General features: G+C 33.1%; 1 protein-coding gene across 1 annotated transcript; it reads right to left on the bottom strand.

Moving 5' to 3' along the window:
- Positions 1-1,588, bottom strand: LOC134231927 (uncharacterized). The gene is made up of 2 exons (XM_062713878.1): positions 1,240-1,588; positions 1-1,177 (listed from the first exon to the last, which is right to left on the bottom strand). The coding sequence occupies exon 2, from the start codon at positions 943-945 to the stop codon at positions 1-3; it is 945 nt and encodes a 314-aa protein (XP_062569862.1). The 5' UTR covers positions 946-1,177; positions 1,240-1,588.
- Positions 1,589-13,007: the final 11,419 nt, after the last annotated feature.

The following is a 13,007-nucleotide window of genomic DNA, read 5'->3' as shown; positions in this document are numbered from 1 at the left end:
TCAGAAACATGTTATTTTGGGGAATGAAAACACCCACTTAAGAATGAGCTTGAAGAAATTCCAGGAACACTCTAGGAGAGTTTGTGGACACCAATGTTGTAATGTATTTTGTTGAATCATCCAGAAAACTGCTGTTTTCATATGATAGGAACACAGTAATTTATCACCATCACCTAGTTCATTGTTAATTATTTCTGTCAAGAACAATTTAAGCAAGCCATATGATAAGAATTGACAATGCTTCATAGCACACACAAGTTTATGTTCTGCAAGAGAGAAAGAAATTCTCCATTCATTGTGCACATGGTGTCCAAGTGTATGTCCTATTGCTACAAAGTGACATCCATTCTTTACTATCTCATCAACAGCATGAGGCTGTGGCCATGAGTGACATCTGTCTATCCATGAGAAGGCAGATGGAGGCCAAAAGTCACAAGCAAAACAGTAGGCATAATCATATTCTTTACCCCCAAAATACACTCCACTGATACAGGGTCCATGTGGACTGGGGTCAGGAAAATCGGCAACCGAGCACAGAATCTTTGTGTATTTTGAGCTGGAGATATAATACCTGTTATTCATTCTAACACATGCTCTCTGGACATTTCTGTAGCTGCTTGGTGACAGTAAGTATAACAAAGTAAATCCTGGTGGACTATCAGAAGAGTCACAGAGGATCTGTGTTTGAGTGTTTGTGTTGTAATACTGAGACTGAGATAATTCCCAGATCACACGGTGATTATTTGGCCACAACATACAGTCTATATCTGATTTCTCCAGTCTAAATCCTTCTTTCTCACTTCCGCTATTCATCAAATTGACATCATCGCTTGTTCTCACTTGATTGATCACCATATCACTGATATCTACCACATCTCTCCTCATGGCCACCAGTTGTGAAGTCCCAAGTTTGTCACACAGTCCCATGAACACTGACTCAGACATATGCTGTAGGGCTGTCTTTCTAATGATGTATAAGAAAGATTTTTTATGTTCTGATATATATGACACCGGTATACACCATATATAAATGTTATTTTAGTAAATCATTCAATAGCAGTGGCGTATGTTCTTTTCTGCCTATGTGTAGACTAGTGTGAAGTCAAAGAATTAACCTGAGGTGGAAAGTGAAGTCAGAGAATTAACCTGAGGTGGAAAGTGAATTCAGAGAATTAACCTGAGATGGAAAGTGAAGTCAGAAAATTAACCTGAGGTGGAAAATGAAGTCAGAGAATTAACCTGAGGTGGAAAGTGTGGGTAAACAAGGAGCTTCCTTTCGATGGGTATTTTGTGGGGGGATTCAAAGGGAGCATTTGTACAAAATCAGATATCTAAAATTTTAATTTGACCAGTAAAAATAATACTGTTGATGTATACATGTATATACAGTTCAGTTATATTGTGATATGCAGACGACAAGTTCCTCAAATATGGGTTTTGTATTTCTTGGTATAACCTTAAAAAGTATGCATTTTTGTCATTCTCTTGTGATTTCTACATTGTTTTTAAAATGTCTTTAATATACGAGTATATCAAACATTCTGATATAGGCCATACATTCAGATGATTACCCATATGGATTATATATTTAGAATTATCACCCTGTGATATTGTATCCAAATGCCTAGTAAGGTTCCCTTTTTTGCGAGGAAACTTGTTTAAAGAGGCTGGGGAGTGGCAGTCATTTTTAGACTATTTTTATCTCCTTTAAAAGGAGAGGTCCATATGAAGATATACAAAAATGATCAAATTTTAAAACTCAAATGTATGAATTTTTTCTTTGTGAAATGAAAGTAGACAGCTTAAGTTACCGTATCTAAAAAAATAAGTTAAATCTGGTGGTTAATTTGTGATTAATTTGTTGACCCCCCAGCCTCCTTACAAATGTAAGTATTTAGATTTCAAAGACAAATTCTTGGGGAAAATATATCTTTTAGGAACGCGTCGTCTGGCATTTAAGTGAAATATGCCTCTGCTCCTAATTTCACATTTTTTTTTTAAATTCCAGACACTTATTTTCATCAATAACAATAGCATTAGATTCATAAATGGAAAAAAAAGTTTGAAGCATGCATGAAGCGTTGCTAACTTTTTCAGAAATGAATATTATGCCTAATCATGATGTGAATAAATTTTGATTAGAAATTTCCAAAAAAAAAATTATCTCAAAATAAAATTAAAAGTATAAGGTTTATATGAAAATAATGTCATACCTATTTATTTCTGATCAGAAAACATAATGAAGTATTGCTTTTTAAATCAGAATTAAAGCAGAATATCACATTTTTCTGTGCTTTTAAAATAATATGCATCCATTAACAAGTTACTTATATCTTTCTATTATCGTTCTTGAAAATATTTTTAGTAAAACAAAATATTAACTTAATGTTTATAAACATATATGCATCTGAAATTTCTGAAACAATTAGAAGACATATCTTAGGAGATAAGAAATATCAAAATTTCACAGTTTAAAAACCTAAGTATAAATGTTTTACTTAAACTATAACAGATAATTAATGAAAATATTGGCAATAGAACCTAGAATTCAATATATCTACTTTGATTACATTTGTTTCAGTTGACTATAAATATGGTCCTCAATAAAAAAAACTCATGTACATTCTGACAAGACAATCCATTGTATTTCAAGGAAAGTTATCTCACTTATCAGAGGGATATTAAACCTTAACAAAACTGAGAACTCTTAACGTATCCTTTAACACTGCTTAGAAAATATAATATGGAAACTTCATTTCTGAATAATCAAAATTCGATCAATACGTTGAATTTCCTTCTTACCAAATATAATATAATATATGCTATACATACATATATTTGTATATAAATTATTATTTTTGTATGCATGGATTTCTGTAACAGTAAGTGTGTGTTTGTGTATGTGGGTATGCATATGTCAAATATCTATTGAACTTACTCCAAGAGATTAGTTTGCATTAAGTTTCTAATTATATGCTGAGTACTTATTAATTGAAATTATTATTTCTATTATACTTAAATGATTTTTTTTTTGAATGACCATCTTCAATACTTAGGGTACAGGTTTGCCAGACTGGCTGTGTAGAGGTATCATCCCCTGGTGCCCTTTGTATTCAAGATGCACTAGTTTTATATTAGAGTACTGCCATTACTACAAGATTTTTTTTTTTTAATTTACCTTATATCTATCATTTTTATTTAATTGTGTTTTCTTTTATCATTCTATGGTTTCTATGCTTTTGATCCAGTGTTGTGATGCACTTCTCAATGTCAAACTTAATCACTAGTCATGTTACATTATCCTTAATATAGAATTGTAATCAATGTTATCATTTTGTAATAATTGTTCATGCCCCCCGTGGGCCCTTGATTGGTGAATAAACCAATATATTATTATTAAGGTCTTCCGTTTCAGACGGAAGACCTTATAGTGATTCTACTGTTTTTTCTTTTTATTATTATTATTATTTTTTTCCCTTTTTGTTTTGCCGATTTCTCGGAGATGAGTGGACGGATTCAAATGAAATTTTCAGAGATGATAGAGAGTTAAAATATCTTTCAAATGCAGTTTTCAGTTTTTCAAAATTCACTTCCGGTCGTCAGTTAAGTCTGATTTCCGCTTTTTTCAAAAAAGTTTTGTCCCAGTCATATCTCAGAAACGGTAAGAGATTAAGACACCAAACTTATATGAGTAATAGATCTTGATTAGTAGGCAAAACCATTTGGGTTAACATTGTCCGCCGTCACTTCCGGTCGTCACAGGAAGTGATGAAAGAAATCGAAAATTTCAGCTTTTCTTTTTTGAAACTTTTTTTGCATCAATTTATAGCATCTTGTTTGCAGTTTCGAAATATATCAGTCCCACCGGAAACAAAAACGACAACTTCCGGTTATAAGAGAAAAACTGCATATTTTCAGTATTTTTCTCTCCCATAAATATTTTTTATACGTAAGGTATTTGAAATGACTTTTGGATATGTTATTCAGACTGCAGATGTCTACAGTAACGTCAAATATCTTTGTAAAATTCACTTCCGGTCGCGTGATTTTCTGTCCTCAAAATGAGAAGTTATCATAGCTAGATTTCGTAAACGATAAGAGATTAAGGCACCACACTTATATAAGTGGTAGATCTTGATAAGTAGGCAAATTCAGTTGGGATAAGATTGTCCGCCGTCACTTCCGGTCGTCACAGGAAGTGATCCCAAAAATCAAAATTTTTAACTTTTCTTTCATGAAACATTTTTTGCATCACATTATAACATCTTATTTGTATTTTTGAAATATATCAGTCCCACCGGAAACTAAAACGACAACTTCCGGTTATAAGAGAAAAACTACATAATTTGTGTAATTTTCTTTCCCATAAATATTTTTTATACATAAAGTATTTGTAGTGATTTTTAGATATGTTATAAAGACTGCTTATGTCTACAGTAACCTCAAATATCTTTGTAAAATTCACTTCCGGTCGCGTTATTTTCTGTCCTCAATATTAGAAGTTATCACAAAGAGATCTCGGAAACGGTAAGAGATGGAGACGCCAAACTTGAATGAGTAATAGATCTTGATAAGTAGGCAAAACCATAAGGGTTAAGATCGTTCGCCGTCATTTCCGGTCGTCACAGGAAGCGATCAAAGAAATCAGAAATTTCAGCTTTTCTTTTTGGAATACTTCTCGGCATCACATAATTGCATCTTATTGGTTGTTCTGATATATGTCCGTCCCACCAGAAACAAAAACGGCAACTTCCGGTTAAGAGAGAAAAACTGCATAAATTGAGTATCATACTAAAACCATAAATATCTTTTATAGAAAGAGTATATGAAATAATTTTAGAACATGTTATTCAGACTGCAAATGTCTAGAGTAACTACAAATATCTGTTAAAAATTGATTTTCGGTCTCATGATTTCCTATCCTCAAACTGAGTAGTTAACATAGCCAGATCTTGGTTATGGTAACACATGAAGACACTTAACTTATATGAATAATTAACCTTGAAGAGTGAACAACAGATATAGGGATAAATGTCTCCGCCGTCACTTCCGGTCGTCACAGGATGTGATTTAAAAAATCGAAAATTCCAACTTTTTTGTTCAATTTATTTTTTTCATTACTTTATTGCATCTAATTAGTAGTTTTGATTTATGTCAGCTCCACCAAAAATAAGTAAAAAAAATAAAAACAACGAAAACTTCCAATTAGAAGAAATAAAACAACACCAAAGGTGAAAAGGTCATGGTCATTGGAAAAGTTTTTAAATTGCTTATATATGCGACATGACCTTGACCTTTGAGATTGATGTTTGACCTTGACCTTTGACCTTGACCCTTACCCAAGAGTTATTTTTTTTTATATTTAACTTGATACAGCTTCCAGTGTTAAAGTCGAGTTTAAAAGTTTTTTGAATGACCTTGACTTTTGACCTCGATAAATGACGCTGACCTTTGACCCCATTGACCCAAAAGTCACAATCAAGCTTGAGTCCGTGGGGATGTTTACATCTCTCACTTTAACAAATGCTTATTTACCCCCCCCCCATTTTTTTTCCCTTTTTTTTTTAAATTAATAGGAACCTGGAAAAATTTTCTACAGTTCAAACGACGACACAAATCGACATGAAATTTAAAGATTGCAGTAGAAGACACATCAAAGAAAGTGTCCTGAGTGTTTAACAGTGAGTCTCTGAAGTATATAATGAAATTCTAATGAGTGTCGGCAACAACTACATTTTTTTCTGTCTGAAATTTAGGTGCTGATGAGCATGAAAATTAATTAAAGCTTGTATTGGGTATTTCTTCACTTTTTGTCAATAGCATTCGATTCTCCTGCTCAAATACGAAATTTTAATACCAAGTATTCTTGAACTCCTTTGTATGTAGAGTTTATTTCATTTTAATTGAATGAATCTAGGAAATAGCGATTTTTCACTACCAAATCAATTTCTGCGCAATTTAGATAGCTTAGATAAATTGCAGTTACCTCCCTTTGAAGGGCGTGGTGTAGAGAAAATGTCCATGACTCACAACTGCATGAGATGTTTTGACCTTTGACCTTGAAGAGTAGGTCAAGGTCATCGGAAAACTAGAGAAATTGTCGATTTAAGCTTAAAATCCAAATGACCTTGACCTTTGACCTTGACCTTTGACCCCTTACTCAAAAAGTAATAAAGAAATATTCATTACCTTTATCTAGATTCAACTTCAAGTGTTAATCTCAAGTTTATCTCTCTCTTTTTAGATGACTTGACCTTGATAAATTACCCCCTATTGATCCAAAGGTCACAATCAAGTTTAATGTCGTTGAGGTTTTTGCAACTCTTACTCTAACAAATGCTTATATCCCCCCCCCCCCCCTCCTTTCTTAAAAAAAAATCAACAGCAGTATAGAGAAAATACAAGTCAAACGACATGATATATCGACATAAGATTTGGAGTAAAAGCAAGAAAAGACCTTAAAGAAAGTGTCCTGAGAGTTTTAAGGTGAGTTTCTAAAATATAATGAAATGCTAGTGAAAATCGGCAAAATCTGCATTTTTTTTCTGTCTGAAATTCTGTATTGCTGAGCATAAAAATTAATTAAAGCCCGTATTAGCTATTTCTGCAATTTTTGTTAATATCATTCGATTCTCCTGCTCTATTACGACATTGTAATACCAAGTACTCTTGCTTTCTTTAGTGTATGGAATTTATTTCAATTTTATTTGGATTTAATATTTAATAGAATGAATCTTGATTTCATTTGAAATTTAATTTTTTTTTCAAGAATAACACAATCCCAATAGATAGCGACTTTGAGCATAGTAAAAAGAAATACACGTTTCTTCCCTGTGTTTCCCATCTAGAATTGCATGTTTGGAATTTTGTTTATGCTACTTACAGTGAATTTCATGCCTATTTCGGTCAGGAATATTAAAACCCGAACCCGATTCTCTGTTTTCCTTTTCCATAATTACAAAACTGCCTTGCATCTCTCGCTCATGTTTCTCACATGCTCTTAGATAATTTATTGCCATCCATTTGAAACATAAAACAACTCAAATCGGATATTTTCAAACATCTCTTTAATACATGTATAATGCACATATGATGCAGGTACACATGGGACATTTCACAACGTTTTCACTTACGCTTCCGTCTTGATGCGCAGATCAAATGCATGTTATTCATATTATTATGTATATAATAATTTTAATCAGACCCTACCCCTTACATCTTAACTCGAAAACAATCTCATTCAAGCTCATATAGACACCTAGGAGCGTGTAACAATGTTTTTAATGTGCTCTCTTTGCGTGATCAATGAAATCATGGTTGTCCCCGAGTCGACTCGTATAATCCAGGAAGTCTGTTTAGAGTAGATTTATACCAACTGCGAGCCCGATCTAAAATCCTAGTAGAGAAATGAGAATTTAGCTGTTTTATTTATTTTCATGCTTTTTTCTACTTTTTTCACCCCAAATGATATTGAAATACTTTAAAAGGTGGAAATGTCGATAATTGTTCACTGAACAATTAGTCTACTAGTTTATTATACGTCTGTCTTTTTTTAAATAGAAAAAAAACATCCTGCATGCAGATTAATAGAGGAGAACGGAAGACCTTATTTGTTGCTGTAGCAACAAGATTTTCTAGTTATTATTATTATTATAACTCAAGTTAGCGATTTCGTTTCCTGTACATATTATGGACTCCTGTTGTTTTTGATGAAATTTCCTGATACAGATTTATTAATAATAACACTTGAACTTTGGCTTTAAAATGTTCAAGATAAGGGAATAGTTTTGTCCGTAAATATAACATAATCGGTTAGGTATAAAAGTGCAGATTGCCAAGAATTCTTTTGGGGGGGGGGCATTCCCAGAAAAGTATTTAAATTTTTAGAATATCCGATTTTCAGCCAAGGAGGAAAATGAAATATTTTCAGGCAACAATTTTCATTTTATTCATCTTTATAAGATTCAAGGTTTTTGAAGTCTTAGCAAATGTCCTATAAAAGTTGACATTTGTACCCTATAAAAGGAAAAAAAAAGTAATGCAGTTCTCGAGAAATAAGATATTTCTTGAATCCAGCCTTAGATATCAATGCTCATTAGCATGATATGAAATATAAATGTGATTTATGGTGTCTTGCAATGAAAGCACATGACGGAAACCGAACAAAAAAATACCAAATAAGTATAAAACTCATGAAATTTTCCCTGAATGCCTGGATATCCATCATTTTTAACCAAAATTATATTTGTTCATCAGTATGCAATTGGAAAATGCAAAGCTGATATTCCAATTCGCTTTTTCAACAAAAATATTGGAGATTTTGAAAATTTTCCTTATATCATATAATTAACTTTAATCTTCAACTTTAAAGATATTTTGTGGATAAATTTACATTAATTTTTGGCTTCAGAGATACTTTTATGAGTATTTATGATAAATTAACTGCAAAGTTTACAAACCTGAGGATCGAACTATACCTTAATGATAGGCACGATTTCTTATCTACCCTCCCCCTTTATTCAATCGAATTTTTATTCTTGAGAAAATAGAAAATGATGTGTAAGCTACAGCCTTTTTGCCTATATGGAATATACACCACTGAATAGTAACATAATTACGATGATCATATATTAAGCTAATTATTATTTTATTCCAAACTTTAAAAAAAAAAAACATATTACTTTCAAAGTTGATGTAAATATGTTTAACAAGTACCCAATGCATGATTTGTTCTAAGCTTATAACTCACAAAGAATGAAATAGATATAAACACATATACGTTAATTGTACAGAAAGTTAATCAATGCATCATAATATTTACTGAATGATATAGAAACTGTAGACATTTTAAGTACAATACAAATTAAAACTTATATTGGAGACGTGTTAATGAGATCCATTTTTAAATATAAAGATATGCAAATTACCGGGTGCTATATATGAACAATAAGGAAAACCCCTCTAAATGCACTTTAGTTCTATAATGACAATTATCTCTACAATTATTTATAGAATGAATTGAAAGATTTATTGATTGAATACTATTGTCCCTCTTGAGAATTATCACTCATATAGAGACGCCACCATTTGGCGGTGGAGTGCTGCAAATTTCATCATATACTCTGCACTCAGGGCCATTAAGCAATAAGGGATATTTTTTTAACCAACACTTACTCATTACTGCGATACAGGACCTCGGTTTATACGGTTTTATCCGAAGGACTGGTCTCCACGTCTATAGTTGGATACGCTCTATCCGCTGCGCCACATCATGACCAGCGACGAAATTAAAAGGAATGATGGGAAAAGGTGAATGGTCTGAATGGACATAATTTCAATTAAACTCTTCAAGTTTGGTCAATATACATCCACTAAGAATTAAATTATCAGTTAAAGCAAAACCCGAAAAGTAAAGAAAAGATAAATGAAATAAATAAAATTATGAAAGAAGGGGGGGGGGGCTTTTTATTGAAAATAAAAGTTATATATTTTTTAATGACTTCCAAAAATTTTAAGATTAAAAAAAAATGATCAAAAATTTATAATACACATGATTTCCAAATTAATTTTTATTTAATTTAATTCTGAATGTTGAATACGAGGGGCTATCAAAAAGTTCGTGGACTAGCGCCATAAAATTAAAACCGCTCTAGGTATGGAACGCCATCACTACCTTATAGCATACAACTATGCATTTATTATGTCAATTTATCATTACGTGATGTGAACATATCTTTACGTTATGTCATTTTTTATGATATGATGTGAAAATATCATAACATCATGTCAATGCTGCATTACATGAAGTAAATTATACATTCTTTTATCATGTCAGTACTTCATAACTTGAAGTAAAAAAATCCATTTTGTTAAGTGATTATGTGTTTACATTGTGTTAAAACTTTATTACTTGAAATGAATGTTTCTTTACATCATTTCATTTCTTTAATATGCGAGGTCAAAACTGCATTACGTCAAGCAAATTGTGTTTTATAATTAATCTTATCATTACATGAAGTCAAAAATCCATTCCTTTTTGAGAGTGTATATTTCTATTATATCAAAGCATTATTACGTGATATGGACTTATCTTTATTGTACGTCGGGAGCATCATGATGTTAGGTGAACACATCTTACCTTCATGTCATTGCTTTATTACGTGGTGTAAAAAGTGTATAACATAATGTGAACATATCTTTATATTATATCAAAACTGTATTACATTATGTCAAAACTCCATTCCGTGATGTGGATATATAATTACGTTATGTCAACCTTTTCTAATGTGATTTAAAAACATCTTTATATTGTGTTTACTCTTTATCATGTTGATTCCAAAAGTTCATTACCTGATGTAAAAATACATTTTCATTATCTCAAAGCTGTATATCCGTGTTTTAATGACTGGTAAGAGAAGGGGGGGGGGGCTCCTAATTGATTAGTACGAATATCAGCCCCCCCTCCTTTCCATATATAACTTTACTATAGAAAATGTTATGCTCATGGAAAGCACAGCCCCATCCCCACTCTTTCTTGAAGTATAGTCCACTACGGGTAATGTAGTATACTTGAAAAAAAAATTAGGACTGTGTTTTGTTTCGAGTAGAATTTTTTTCTGGCTGACCTCCCAGTGGCAGATTTAAGGGGGGGGCGTACCCGGCGCGCGCCCCCTAAAATTGTCAAAGTTAACGTAAATCACAGTTTCGTCTAGAAAATGTAAATATGTCTACTAGGTATGCCTCATTTTTACCCTACAAAATCTCTAGAACCCAGGAGCTTCCGGGGGCTTCGCCTCCTGGGTCCCCACCAGGGCTTTGCCCTGGACCCACTGGGGGCCCCAAAGCGGCCCCCAGACCCCTTGCCTATTTTTGGCGCCCCCTCTAACTTCAATTCCTGGATCCGCGCCTGCTTCCCCTTTCAAAGAAGATGCTACGTCACTGGAATTAGTAATTTTTTCAACAATTCCAGTGCCAGAATTCTATTACAAAAATCTATATATCAATCTAAATCAGTTGAATATGCCTTAGCAAGCACGCATTGGCACATATCAGTGGCGGATATGGGAATCTTGAACAAGGAAGGGGGGCGGTATATGGTTGGAGACCAAGGGGGGAAGAAGCTCTTAGGCTTTATAGTTTTATAGAAAAAAAAATTTTCAACTTAATTCAGCTAATCTTAAGCAATGTCCTCAAGGCCGTAACTACCATTGAGGCAAGTGAGGCAAATGCCTCACTAAAATTCTACAGTTTTCTAAACAGTGAAAAGGTTTTTCATTGAACTAATATGAAACATAAAATTATGTATCTTCATAGTGAATAAATATTTTCAACTTTTGTTTCAATTTCTCCAATTTGATTGTTCATAGAACGCATGTAAAATATAATTCGAAACGTTTGTTTTTGTAAATTGCTTGATTGTTTAACATCCCTTCTAAGATTTTCTCATTCATATTGAGACACTACTACTTGCCGATGGAGGACTGCACTGGGCTTTCCGGGTCATTGAAGATGATTGAAGAGTGAAAGAACTTTTTTGTGTCATCTCTTACTGTGACATACAATGTAGGACCTCGGATTTTACGGTCTCATCCGAAGGATCAGTCTCCACATCCTGTAGTGGGATTCGAATCCGCGATGTACGGATCAACTCCTCAGTCTGCGACTCTACAGCATACGCTATAACCACTGTGCCTGCCGGGCGACAAAATACTTTCTAAGATTAAATCTTTTGTTCTCTAATATCCAGGTTTCAGAATCCCCCTCCCCCTTGAAACCCCCATCACTGACATCAGGTACTACCCTTGCCCCGTCTGGGACTAAATGCCCAGCACCTTTGCCTCACTAAATATTTGAGCCTAGTTACGGCCTTGGTCTTACAAAGTAAAACCAATAAATTTATTAATCCTATGTATATTTTGGTCACTAAAGATGGAAGGACGGGATTCCTGCCCCCCAACCCCCAACCCACCGTTGCACGTTTGTTATACGGTGTGTTAACACTTTTTTTTTTTAAAAAAAGGAGAGGTAGAGACTGATAAAAATATATGACAATGTTCTTAATAAGATAAGAAGTTTAAGACTTCTATAAAAAAAAAAATTCAATATGAAAATAAAAAAAAATGCTGCTCGACTCATAATATTTGATTTATTTAATTATCAGATTAAAGTAAACGGCATTGAAATTAATTCAAAGTCGCAGTGTGAAGGCCTTGGCTGCACGTTTCAAGATTATCAATCATTTTCATTTAAATATGCCATTCCGAAATCGCCGAGAATTTCTTCTACGACTGTTTTCTTTCCCGCCATTTTTAGTGCCTGCGGAACGCGGAAAATACGTTATGCGCATATAAAGGCCGAGGATACCCGTGTTCGCATAACGTAATAGTGAATCGACATAATGTAGAAGAGTGCGCACAGTATAACATGAGCTTTCCACATCTGATCAATATGAAATAACCAAAGATACACGTGCTGAGCATTTTTGACACAATTATTGTAAAGACACAATGACATAACGTGATAACGATTTGTTAAAAAGTAAGGGCAAATTCACATCATGAAATTGATTCACCTCGTCATGCAGCATATTGATGACATATTAAATGTAGTAAAAGAATTCACCACATGTGACAATTTTTTGACATCATGTAATGAAATTCTGAAATCGTATTATAGTGACTTGATATCAAATTAAGATAAATTCACATCAGGTAATGAACTACTTAGACCAAATAGTAGAGAGTGCACATAATGTAATACTGAGTTGAAATTATATAAATGTATCTTAACACCACGTAAAAATCTTTTGACATAATGTCACAAAGAGATGATATAATGCAATGAAAGATTGACGCAATATAATTGAAGTGTTAGTAAATGTCATAAAAAAGTTAACATAATGTAAAAGAAAGTTGTCGCAATGTAATAGTAATGTGTGTAAATGTCATAAAGAGTTGACCTAATGTAAAGGAAAGTTGAGATAATGAAATAGTAGTGTTAATAAATGT

This window comes from Saccostrea cucullata, unplaced genomic scaffold (genome assembly GCF_032062105.1).
Source record: "Saccostrea cucullata isolate Sc308-1 unplaced genomic scaffold, CSIRO_AGI_Scuc_v1 ctg4658, whole genome shotgun sequence".
Taxonomy (NCBI): Eukaryota; Metazoa; Mollusca; class Bivalvia; order Ostreida; family Ostreidae; genus Saccostrea; species Saccostrea cuccullata.
Note: the sequence above shows the minus strand (reverse complement) of the source record. Positions and strands in the feature narration are given on the sequence as shown.